Genomic DNA, 12,629 nt, shown 5'->3' with positions numbered 1-12,629 from the left:
ATATTGTGCTCACTGGGGATTTGGTGAAAGTTCCTGGTCCCAGTCGGTCTTGTTTGACCTAAGACCTGCCGTTTCTCCTCATCCTCCCTGATTAGTTCCTTGTTTGCCTTCTGCTCTTTAGTTAGCTTCAAGAAGCCATGAAGCGGCTCCTCCCACAAAACTATCATTGAATATAATAAAACGCCTCGTTCTGGTGGCTCCCAGACTCCATCCCTGCCAGGTTAGTTAGTTCCTTGTATATCACTCCGAACTGACCTGCAACAGGCTCTTGGCAGGGGCTTCGAGCCGATTGGTGCCGGCCATAAGTATTAACGGGCGTGAGCTAGTTTTGAGTGAACAAATTGTTTGGAATGAGTAGTTTGGCAGGTTTGATGCTTCATTTCCCATGAACGCTGCAGTTGTCTGTCAAGCTTGACTGACTTTCTGGATAGATTCATCAGTGAGGATGTTGACAAGTCACCTGCTTCTTGCACCTCACTCAAGAGGCCAGGTTCTGGCTTTGATCTCCATATAACATCTGATTTTTCTATCTACGCTGTGATTGTGAAAAAGTAAAGCAAAGTAAGGAAGAAAGGAGGGGATAAGGTTGGATAACATGGATAAGGTTGAGGGGGGAACTAAGGTAGAGAGAAGCGAGTGGGGATAGAAAACGGGGAGCGAACTGGAAGAGTGGAGGTAGGAGGAATGAAGGAAGTAGGAGGGGGAAGGAAGGAGGGATAAGAAGGAGTAGGGAGAGTAGACAAGACTGTTATTCTGTTATACTATCTATGATGTTATACTATACTGATATTCTAAGATGTTCTGATGTTTGCTGCCACCACCTGTCATTGAAACTAAATATAAATTCGACTTAAACAATGCGACAGGAGTACTGTTTAATTTATAACTTTCTAAATAAATTCCTAAGTAAACCCGACTGGTTAGGTGAGGTGAGGTGGCGCGCGAGCTGCTCTCATCAAGCCACACCTTCCCTCACTCACCTCACGGTGCCCTCACTCTCGTTCCTACCTTGTTCATCTCGTTATATCTCTATCCTTAACTCTTACTTGAGGGGACATTGGTTCAAAGAGAGGACTGAACAAAAGTCAAGCTTGTTATTCTACACATAGACATTTATTGAATCAAATTATTTCAAATTATTTCAATTTCCAGCAATTGATATTCAACATTTTGACATCCTATTATTTAACAAAATATTGACCAAATTAAAAAGGGAGGGTCACCCACTCCATACACGCCCACACCATACATGGCTAAATGGTTCAGACTCTACCAGCTTGTCACCACTAAGACACACTTCTGGTTTAAGACAATGAATAACTGAACTCTTACCTCACTAACAAGTTAACCCAAGGGTGGGTGATGGCTAATCACCAGCCCGGATGGAGGAGCTGGTTGGATGTACTCACCCTTGCAAAGGTTCCACTCTCACTGCTCAACCACCTCGCTGGCCGAGCCAGGGGTGGGTACTCTCGCAAGCCAAAACATGGCTTCTTTGTTGAAAGTACTGCCGTCAGCAAAGCTGTGCAGGCTCACCTCACCAACTATCACCTCGCTCTCGACTAACACGCACACACGTATACACTCACACACAATTACAACTCACAATTATACGTGAAAGAGTGCAAAATACTTGCACTGTTACATCCAGCAGGCCAAAGACCACTTGGGCTCCACCAGAAAAGAGACATTTCATTACATTTAGCACTTTTTTCTAGATTTTTATCCTTTTTTTGTAAAAAGAAACTCGTAAAAAATAAAATAGAAAATTTTAAGAATAGTGAATAAGGGTAAACCAGAACCTAGAGATTAGCACACTCCAAGAGATACACTTAATTGCTTAATTCATCCAATACAATCATAATAACTTTGTAATAGCTAAACTATTAAACAGTATGCTAGTATAAATAGAACGAGATGGTATAAATACTTTCCTATAATCGTTTTCAGAGACTCACTGATAAAACCCATCACAGTGGAGGCCGAGGGGTTCCTGAGAGAGAAGACCTGGAGCAAGTACATCTGCTCTAAAGGTAAGGATATACCATCATTGTTGTGCAGCCTTGTACCACCCTCAGTGATCAGTGTGACTGTCACCCTCAGTGATCAGTGTGACTGTCACCCTCAGTGATCAGTGTGACTGTCACCCTCAGTGATCAGTGTGACTGTCACCCTCAGTGATCAGTGTGACTGTCACCCTCAGTGATCAGTGTGACTGTCACCCTCAGTGATCAGTGTGACTGTCACCCTCAGTGATCAGTGTGACTGTCACCCTCAGTGATCAGTGTGACTGCCACCCTCAGTGATCAGTGTGACTGTTGTGGGAAAAACCTGCTGGGATTGATATAAGAGGAGACTACCAGGGACTTGTACTGAACTAAATTAAAAATTTACTGTCTGCAAATTAATTCAACTAAAATTTCTAGCTAGGGTTGTAAATCCTAGATCCTCTTTTCCTAATGACAGACTGTGGGCTGTAAGGGACAGGTGGGGTGAATGACTTTGTTGATAGAAGTTCCAATCCACCTGTAGACAGGGATCTCACATCAGCTTGTATTTTATACAAGGATAAGATTTAATAAATTCAGTTATATGACTGAACACTGGCTCTGTTTAAATCAGAGATTTAAACATACATAGTCTAACCTAGCACCATAACTTAACAGCCAATATGTACTTATACTATAAACAACAAATTAAATTGTAAAAGTATAATAAATGACCTTAAATGTAGTCTAAATACTGTTAAGTAAGTACTAGAAATTATATTCAATTAAATGAACTTATATGATAACTTATAAATAACTAAGCAAGCAATTGATAACTTAATTTATATATTCAAGTATATATGCAGACATATTCAATTTATACAGTTAGCTTGACTGAATCTTTTCCAAAACTATGGACACTTGTGAGGTTTTTACTTATTGAGGCTGAATTATTTTCTGACACAATGGACACTCATGAGGTTCAGTGCTTGGATAAGATTCACAGCTACACTACAATTTTAATAAACGTACCGATGAATGAGGCTTTGCCTCGCTTTTTAACCAACAGACAGATTTATAGGATATTAAAGCTACACAAGCATACAATTGGCCAATCATATACCAAATAACCTTCAATATACTTCTCTGCCAGTCGGGGTGCCTGTCTGACAAGTTTGCCAGACTGATTAACTCAATCTTGTTGAGTTTAGGCACGATATTTTGCTACAGCGTTGCTGTATGATGATCTGGTAGCGTTGCTACGTGATTATCCTGCAGTTGCAGAAGAATGATTCGAGATAAAAGTTTATGAATGAAGGTGGAGGAAACCGTGTCACTGATCTCCACTATACACTCTATTTTATGTAAATGTTCTAGGATTTTCCTTGTAGATATTGTCCAGGTACTCCCCCAGTTCTAGAGAGTATTCACTGGTGATAAAAATGTTAAATAAGGTGTCCTTGAGCTGGTAATGTTTGCTAAGGATCAGTCACTTGTTCACTCATTTGTAAACAAACGCGGAGTGCCTCTGGGCTTTGTTGGTGGGCGCTTCACTCCCCCCATCGCCCTGCCATGCTCTCTGTGCACGGTAGCCTTCCATGAATATTGATTGATTATTTTTACAGTCTAGACTTATGATTGAAATAAGATGTGATTATAATATAATTAGATATAAGATTTAAAGATTATAAGTAGTATTTGAAAGTACCACTGAATCTTATTAAGGATTCAATTTTTAATCCTACCGGATGTTGAATCAATGTTCCAATAGTTTTTTAATTAACAAATCCTTCTAGAAGCTTCTGGATCCTTGAGAGATCATGTACATAGTCACGTAGGCATCAAAAGGGCCCCTGTTGCGTACGTGTTCATGGTGCCATTGTCATCCAGGATCAAGCTATATAATGAATCTTTCATGATTCTAATATGATTTTGATACGATTTAGATATGATTTTGATATGATTTAGATATGATATAGAAATAATACATTTCTTAGATGATTATTAGATATGGTGGGTAAAAATTTCCCACATCTTCCAGAGGGAGAGAACTGGCACAGAGTCCAATACTTAGGACAATAGTAACCATATGTATTTATTTACTCTCCATTGGATTGATAATACAAATGCAAATTTTGCTTGCACTTTTGTGCTGCTGTCCGTTGTGGACGATTGTGTCTGTTAGGAGTCTGTGGGTCTTGTGGAGTTAGAGTCTCTTGAGGTCTCTCAGGATCTAACTGCAGTTGACTCACTGATTCCATATGGATGAGTTTGTCCAATGTCTTCAGGGAAGTTGTTCCTTTAGACAGGATTTTGACTATTCTCAAAATCCCCTGACTATCTGGATGGACTGAGACAACTTTACCTAATGGCCAGTCAGCCCTAGGGCCATCACTGTCTACCAAGACAATATCGCCAGGTTGGAGATTAGATATATTATGGGGGACATTGGCCCCATAGTGATGTTCTCGTAGAGATGTAAGATATTCTTTTGTCCAAACATCATTCCATTTTTGGATTATGCTAGACAGATGCTTATACCCCTGAACCAACTCGCTCTGACCCACATATGAGGGATCTCTGATCTCATCATCCACTAGAGATGGTACTGGAGTCAGAAGTCTTCCATACATTAGGTGGGCAGGACTTAATGGCTCATGTTGAGTAGGATCCTCAGACAAGTAAGTCAACGGCCGGTTATTCACCCTTGATTCTATTTCCGTGATTACTGTCTGGAGTTCTTGAAGATTGATTTTCTGACGGTGTAGAGATTTTCTCAAGGATCTTTTTACAGTTCCTATTAACCGTTCATAAAATCCTCCGTGCCATGGGGCTCTTGGAGGGATAAATTTCCATCTGCAATGACGCTGTTCCAGTGTGGAAGTAACTGCAGGATGGGAACAGATTTCCCGTAGACATGCTTCTCCAGCTACCAAGTTTGCTCCGTTATCTGAAATCATCAGCTTAGGGCATGATCAGCGTGCTGTGAATCTGCGGAAAGCTTGAATAAATGATTGAGCAGTCATATCGGGTGTTACCTCTAGATGTACTGCCCTGGTGGTAGCACAGGTGAACAGACAGATGTATGCCTTGATAGGTTGCTTATCTGCAGTCCCTGTTAGATATATTGCTCCTGTATAATCTACTCCTGTCGTTTCGAAAGGTTGTAGATGGACCACTCGTTCCTTTGGTAGGGGTGGTGGCCCTGGATAAGAGCAAGTTCTTGCATCGTACCTTCGGCATATCATGCAATTCTTCAAGATTGATTTGACTGACTGTCTTCCCTGAGGAATCCAGTACTGCTGTCTGATTTGTGTGAGTGTGTCTAACACTCCTCCATGTTTGATGATTTGTTGATGTGTATGTAACACAATCAACCTTGTGATCCAATGATTTTTTGGTAAAAGCCATGGATGCACGGTATCTAGATTGATATCTGCATGTTTAAGTCTCCCTCCACAACGCAGAATGTTGTGATTTTCTAGGTCTATCCACAGACCGAGATTGTGTTTTAACTTATGCGGAAGATTTTCATAGTTATTCCCATAAGTTTCTCTCTGGGCTTGTCTTACCCAATAGATAAGTGCATCAGGAAAAGTGTATTTTATACCTTTTTTCCTGAGATAATGAAACACGTTCTGTGTTACATTGATTAATTTGATGAGCGAGGAGTAACGAGTACAATCCAAGACTGATATTTGAGCTTGCTGCCTGGTGGTAGTTATGGTTTGTGTCGTAATGACGTGTGGCTTTTGTTCAGGCCAACTACCATTCACTAACCATCGAGGCCCATGAAACCAAATATCTGCCTTTGCAAATTGTTTAAATGTCATACCTCTTGATAAGAGATCAGCTGGATTATCCTTCGTTGGTACATGCAACAATTGAAAGCCTGCGGAAATTTCTTTAATTTCCGAGACGCGATTTTTTACATATGGAGTTGGACAGTTGTCGTTTCGTACCCATTGTAAGACAGCTTCATTGTCAGACCATATGATGACATCTTTGATGTTCATGGTAGACAAGACTTGTTTGATATCCACAGCTAAGCGTGTACCAGTTAGCAGTGCTGTTAGTTCCATCTGAGGCAAAGTCCTCTTTTTTAATGGAGCGACTCTGGCCTTAGAGGTGATAAGATATGATTGATTAGAAGTCACTAAGTAAGCACAAGCTCCAAAAGCTTTGGCTGACGAGTCTGCGAATACATGTAGTGATACTTCTTCATTTTCCTCGACTATGTGTCTCGGAAAGATTATCTTTTCAACTAAAGTTTGTTCTTGAGCCACTTCCATCCAAGCTTTTTGTAACTGGATTGATAGTGGATCATCCCAACCAACCTTAGCTTTCCATGCTTCTTGCACCAATAAACGCCACTTGATAGTCAAAGGATTTAGTAGACCAAGTGGGTGGAATACTTTGCTAACTTGTGAAAGCAAATCCCTTTTTGTAGCGATGTAGTAATTTACTGGCACGGATTTGATCGTGATTGTGTCCGAGATTAAATCCCAATCCATACCTAACACCTTTTGTGATTCTGGTACGTGATATTCAGGGTAATCTCTTACTATTTGATTATTCAATGTTGCATTATTAGAGGCCCAAGATTGTAGTGGCATGTTGGCACCTTGTAGCTCCTTGTTGGCCTCTCGATATAATTGTAACAGTTCAGTAGTACTGTTAACTGTCCCTTGAAAATTATCTACATATAGATTCTGACTGATTTCAGTCTTACAGGGACTTGATGATTTCTTCAGATGAGTATCTAGAGTTGCTTGCAATAGAAATGGACTGCTTGTCGCCCCAAAAAGAACTGATGAGAATCTGAAAGTCACTACAGGACTATTGACATCTTCTGGGTTCTCTACCCATAGAAACTTAGTGAAGTCTCTATCTTCTTCCTGCAAGCCAACTCTGAGAAAGGCCTTACTTATATCTGCTGAATACGCATATTTGTTAAGTCTAAACTTCAACAGTATGTCATACAATTTCTGAGTTAGACTTGGACCTGTTTGCAAACAATCATTTAGACTGGTTCCTTGGGGTCCTGATTTAGAGCTACAATTAAAAACTATCCGTAAAGGAGTTGTTTTTTATTCTCTCATTACAGCCATGTGAGGTAAAAAATGGCCTATTTGCTTATTGTCATGTTTCACGACTTCGATGAATTTATTCTTTAATTGTTGAGCAATAATCTCATGATAGAGTTTTAAATGCTCAGGCCTTTTTCTTAGCTTTGCTAGTTGAGATTTAAATTGACTATAAGCCATGTGATAATTGGTAGGTAAGGTTTTATGGTTGATTTTCCATGGTAGCCTTACCCAGTACTGTCCATCATGGTACTGTACAGTTTCTAAGTACTGATTGTATGCACAGACATCATCAGGACTTGGTTGTTCAGGAATTATTCCTATGGCATCAAGTTCCCACAATTGATGTACAGATTCTAATCCATCATCAATCATGTGGGGGATTTTAAGTGGTGACTGTTCTTTGCCTAGTCATGCCACTATTACAGTTTCTGTATGATGTGATTTTTCAGGAGTTGAAGGTTCAAGATCTAGTATAGGTCCTGTCATCAATATGCCTCCTGCTGATTTGAGTATATTCATACCCATAGATTCTTCTGATCCTAGAATGAATCGATGATAGTAGTCAGCTCCAATCAGGATTCCGATATCTCCTATGTAGTCAGAATCGAGTAGAGGATCTGCTAATTGGATTCCTTTTTCTTTTAGGAATTTAATAGTTGCTGTCAGACCAGTCACTTCCATTTCAGTAGGAATTTTATCAACTACTATGGCTTCTACTGTCCTTTGGGATGTACCTAGACAGACATTGAGTTTTACTACTGGAAAGGTTCTACGACCAGAATTAGTAAAAAAACCCTGATATGGATGTAGATACTTGCTTTGAAGATTTAAGTTGTAAATCTTCTGCCATCTTTTTACTGATAAAGGTTTTCTGTGACCCTTGATCAAAAAAGCCTCTAGTTGGAATACAAATTCCTTGATTGCATAGTTCTAGCTGTGCAGTAGGCAATATGGCTGTTGTGGTATTATCATCTTTGGGCTTTGCCTGAGATGCAGGTTGATTATTGGAAGTCTGTGATCTGGATTGAGTGTTAATATCACTACAGAGTGCTGTGTGATGTACACTTTTATGACAATATTGGCAGTTCTGCAATTGAGTGATACACTCACTTGTATCGTGCTTCCGTAGACAACGGATGCACCTGTTCAGAGATTTCAGTCGATCGATTCGACTGGCACGGCCTACATAAACTGTGCATTGATAAATGGTATGTGCTTCTTGACAGAATAAACATTTTGGGGCACTTGTAGCTCCTTTTGTCTTATCTGTCTTAGGAGCTTGGTTTCCTACAGTTCTGTTAACTGTGGGGGATATAGCATAAGAGCCAACATTATTCTTTTTCCACTTTGCAGAAGAGGAATTTTGTTGCCTTGATTTTTGACTGCCATTTTGGACATTTTTATTTTTGTCCGTGGATTCACCTTTGGAGATTTTTTCTTGAGATCTAAGTTTTCCTCGGCTTCGTAATCTTTGTACGTAAGCTCGAAGTCCATCAAAGATTTGGCTTTGTGATAAGATGTTGTTACAAGTATGTAAAACTTGTAGGTAAGTAATTACATGCAAGTAGGTCATACAAGCATGTAACACTTGTACTCCTCCAAGGATTTCCTTAAAGGATGAATTGTATCTGTAATAATGTGTATCTACATTATTCATGATGTGATGAAGCATTTTGCTTTTTCTTTTTTCTCGGCTTTGCCTTTTCTATTAAGTAAGTCTCTTTGAGATGCTTGATTAACTTCAGATTTTCTGAGGCTGCTTTCACTCCAGTGAAAGCATGAGATTAGGTGATCAAGACTTTATTCTTGGATTAAGATAGTTATCTTAGATGGATGATAATATTTGTATTGACATTGTCAATGGGCTGTTAGCCTTTCAGATTGTGTTGTGAGATTAAGATTGGTCTTAATCCCCAATTGTAGACTATTGTAGCCAAGTGATGATGACATTTGTCTATCACCTGATTTAAATGGTCTGTAGGCTGTAGATTCAAGTGATTTTTTAGACACTTTGTGTCCTCTTCTTTTCTGTTTCAGCTGCAGGTGGAATACTGTTAGTCATTTTGACCTTTTCCGAGTTTCGGAGATTCCGAGATTTTTCTCTTTTTTCTGATAAATATGTATGATAATGTATTTTGATAAATGAGCTTTCCTGTCTACTTAGGTAATGATTCCAAAGATCGTCCTTCATTTCCTTCCTGGAATCTGGTTGTAGCAGGTGTTCAATTATCAAAAGTACTGTAATAATTTGATTTGTGACCCGAATGCACGAATGCACCAAGTTGGTAAATCTTGTAATAATTTTTTAAAAATAGTAAATGGCACTATTTTTGCAAAGTTATTACAAAATCTGTTACCATAATAATTGTTAGATAAAATACAGTAGAATGTCTACTGGTTTTACCTGTAATAGGGTTTGATACAGTTGATTATAGTTAGATTGTAATGAATGCTCTTACAGTGATGATAACACTTTTTTAAAGAATATTATGTAATGAGCAGCTCTGAAAATCAGTAGATTAGAGATAATGCAAGATAATACACTTAAATATATATGTAATGTTACCACAATGAGGTAGATAATTGATATTTATGATTAAGATGCAGTTGTGTCTGTGACACTGATATAATTAAGTACTGTGGTTTCTTAACACTGAACAGTATCAGTATGCTATGAATGCTTACTAGTTAATGGATATGGTGGCTTAAGCCACTGCAAACTATTTGTTTACTTAGATATATAGCTATGATAAATATTGGCTGATAGCTAGGTTAGGCTAGAATATGTAAGAATTATTCCAATGCAAAATCAAGAAGTTTCTTATGTATTTGGCATTGAAATATTCGGTAAACGAATGATCATAAATATCTAGGTATAAAGGACCAATTAATATCTAGGTTCGAAGGACCATTAATGTGGGAAAAACCTGCTGGGATTGATATAAGAGGAGACTACCAGGGACTTGTACTGAACTAAATTAAAAATTTACTGTCTGCAAATTAATTCAACTAAAATTTCTAGCTAGGGTTGTAAATCCTAGATCCTCTTTTCCTAATGACAGACTGTGGGCTGTAAGGGACAGGTGGGGTGAATGACTTTGTTGATAGAAGTTCCAATCCACCTGTAGACAGGGATCTCACATCAGCTTGTATTTTATACAAGGATAAGATTTAATAAATTCAGTTATATGACTGAACACTGGCTCTGTTTAAATCAGAGATTTAAACATACATAGTCTAACCTAGCACCATAACTTAACAGCCAATATGTACTTATACTATAAACAACAAATTAAATTGTAAAAGTATAATAAATGACCTTAAATGTAGTCTAAATACTGTTAAGTAAGTACTAGAAATTATATTCAATTAAATGAACTTATATGATAACTTATAAATAACTAAGCAAGCAATTGATAACTTAATTTATATATTCAAGTATATATGCAGACATATTCAATTTATACAGTTAGCTTGACTGAATCTTTTCCAAAACTATGGACACTTGTGAGGTTTTTACTTATTGAGGCTGAATTATTTTCTGACACAATGGACACTCATGAGGTTCAGTACTTGGATAAGATTCACAGCTACACTACAATTTTAATAAAGTACCGATGAATGAGGCTTTGCCTCGCTTTTTAACCAACAGACAGATTTATAGGATATTAAAGCTACACAAGCATACAATTGGCCAATCATATACCAAATAACCTTCAATATACTTCTCTGCCAGTCGGGGTGCCTGTCTGACAAGTTTGCCAGACTGATTTACTCTCTCTTGTTGAGTTTAGGCACGATATTTTGCTACAGCGTTGCTGTATGATGATCTGGTAGCGTTGCTACGTGATTATCCTGCAGTTGCAGAAGAATGATTCGAGATAAAAGTTTATGAATGAAGGTGGAGGAAACCATGTCACTGATCTCCACTATACACTCTATTTTATGTAAATGTTCTAGGATTTTCCTTGTAGATATTGTCCAGGTACTCCCCCAGTTCTAGAGAGTATTCACTGGCGATAAAAAATATTAGATAAGGTGTCCTTGAGCTGGTAATGTTCGCTAAGGATCAGTCACTTGTTCACTCATTTGTAAACAAACGCGGAGTGCCTCTGGGCTTTGTTGGTGGGCGCTTCACTCCCCCCATCGCCCTGCCATGCTCTCTGTGCACGGTAGCCTTCCATGAATATTGATTGATTATTTTTACAGTCTAGACTTATGATTGAAATAAGATGTGATTATAATATAATTAGATATAAGATTTAGATATAATTTTTATTAAGACTTATTAGATATAAGATTTAAAGATTATAAGTAGTATTTGAAAGTACCACTGAATCTTATTAAGGATTCGATTTTTAATTCTACCGGATGTTGAATCAATGTTCCAATAGTTTTTTAATTAACAAATCCTTCTAGAAGCTTCTGGATCCTTGAGAGATCATGTACATAGTCACGTAGGCATCAAAAGGGCCCCTGTTGCGTACGTGTTCATGGTGCCATTGTCATCCAGGATCAAGCTATATAATGAATCTTTCATGATTCTAATATGATTTTGATACGATTTAGATATGATTTTGATATGATTTTGATATGATTTAGATATGATATAGAAATTATACATTTCTTAGATGATTATTAGATATGGTGGGTAAAAATTTCCCACAACTGTCACCCTCAGTGATCAGTGTGACTGTCACCCTCAGTGATCAGTGTGACTGTCACCCTCAGTGATCAGTGTGACTGTCACCCTCAGTGATCAGTGTGACTGTCACCCTCAGTGATCAGTGTGACTGTCACCCTCAGTGATCAGTGTGACTGTCACCCTCAGTGATCAGTGTGACTGTCACCCTCAGTGATCAGTGTGACTGTCACCCTCAGTGGTCAGTGTGACTGTCACCCTCAGTGATCAGTGTGACTGTCACCCTCAGTGGTCAGTGTGACTGTCACCCTCAGTGATCAGTGTGACTGTCACCCTCAGTGATCAGTGTGACTGTCACCCTCAGTGATCAGTGTGACTGTCACCCTCAGTGGTCAGTGTGACTGTCAATCTCAGTGGTCAGTGTGACTGTCACCCTCAGTGGTCAGTGTGACTGTCACCCTCAGTGATCAGTGTGACTGTCACCCTCAGTGATCAGTGTGACTGTCACCCTCAGTGATCAGTGTGACTGTCACCCTCAGTGGTCAGTGTGACTGTCACCCTCAGTGATCAGTGTGACTGTCACCATCAGTGATCAGTGTGACTGTCACCCTCAGGGATCAGTGTGACTGTCACTCTCAGTGATCAGTGTGACTGTCACCCTCAGTGATCAGTGTGACTGTCACTCTCAGTGATCAGTGTGACTGTCACCCTCAGTGATCAGTGTGACTGTCACCCTCAGTGATCAGTGTGACTGTCACCCTCAGTGATCAGTGTGACTGTCACCCTCAGTGATCAGTGTGACTGTCACCCTCAGTGATCAGTGTGACTGTCACTCTCAGTGATCAGTGTGACTGTCACCCTCAGTGATCAGTGTGACTGTCACTCTCAGTGATCAGTGTGACTGTCACC

The 12,629-nt window shown here is 39.1% G+C and overlaps 1 protein-coding gene across 1 annotated transcript in view; it reads left to right on the top strand.

Moving 5' to 3' along the window:
- LOC123749092 (murinoglobulin-1-like) overlaps positions 1–12,629 on the top strand; it is a 267,218-nt gene that overhangs the window by 166,792 nt on the left and 87,797 nt on the right. Inside the window, exon 18 of the mRNA XM_069326609.1 lies at positions 1,951–2,033. Coding sequence (XP_069182710.1) covers positions 1,951–2,033 — 83 coding nt within the window. The remainder of the gene's footprint in view (positions 1–1,950; positions 2,034–12,629) is intronic.

Source organism: Procambarus clarkii, chromosome 18 (genome assembly GCF_040958095.1).
Source record: "Procambarus clarkii isolate CNS0578487 chromosome 18, FALCON_Pclarkii_2.0, whole genome shotgun sequence".
Taxonomy (NCBI): domain Eukaryota; kingdom Metazoa; phylum Arthropoda; class Malacostraca; order Decapoda; family Cambaridae; genus Procambarus; species Procambarus clarkii.
Note: the sequence above shows the minus strand (reverse complement) of the source record. Positions and strands in the feature narration are given on the sequence as shown.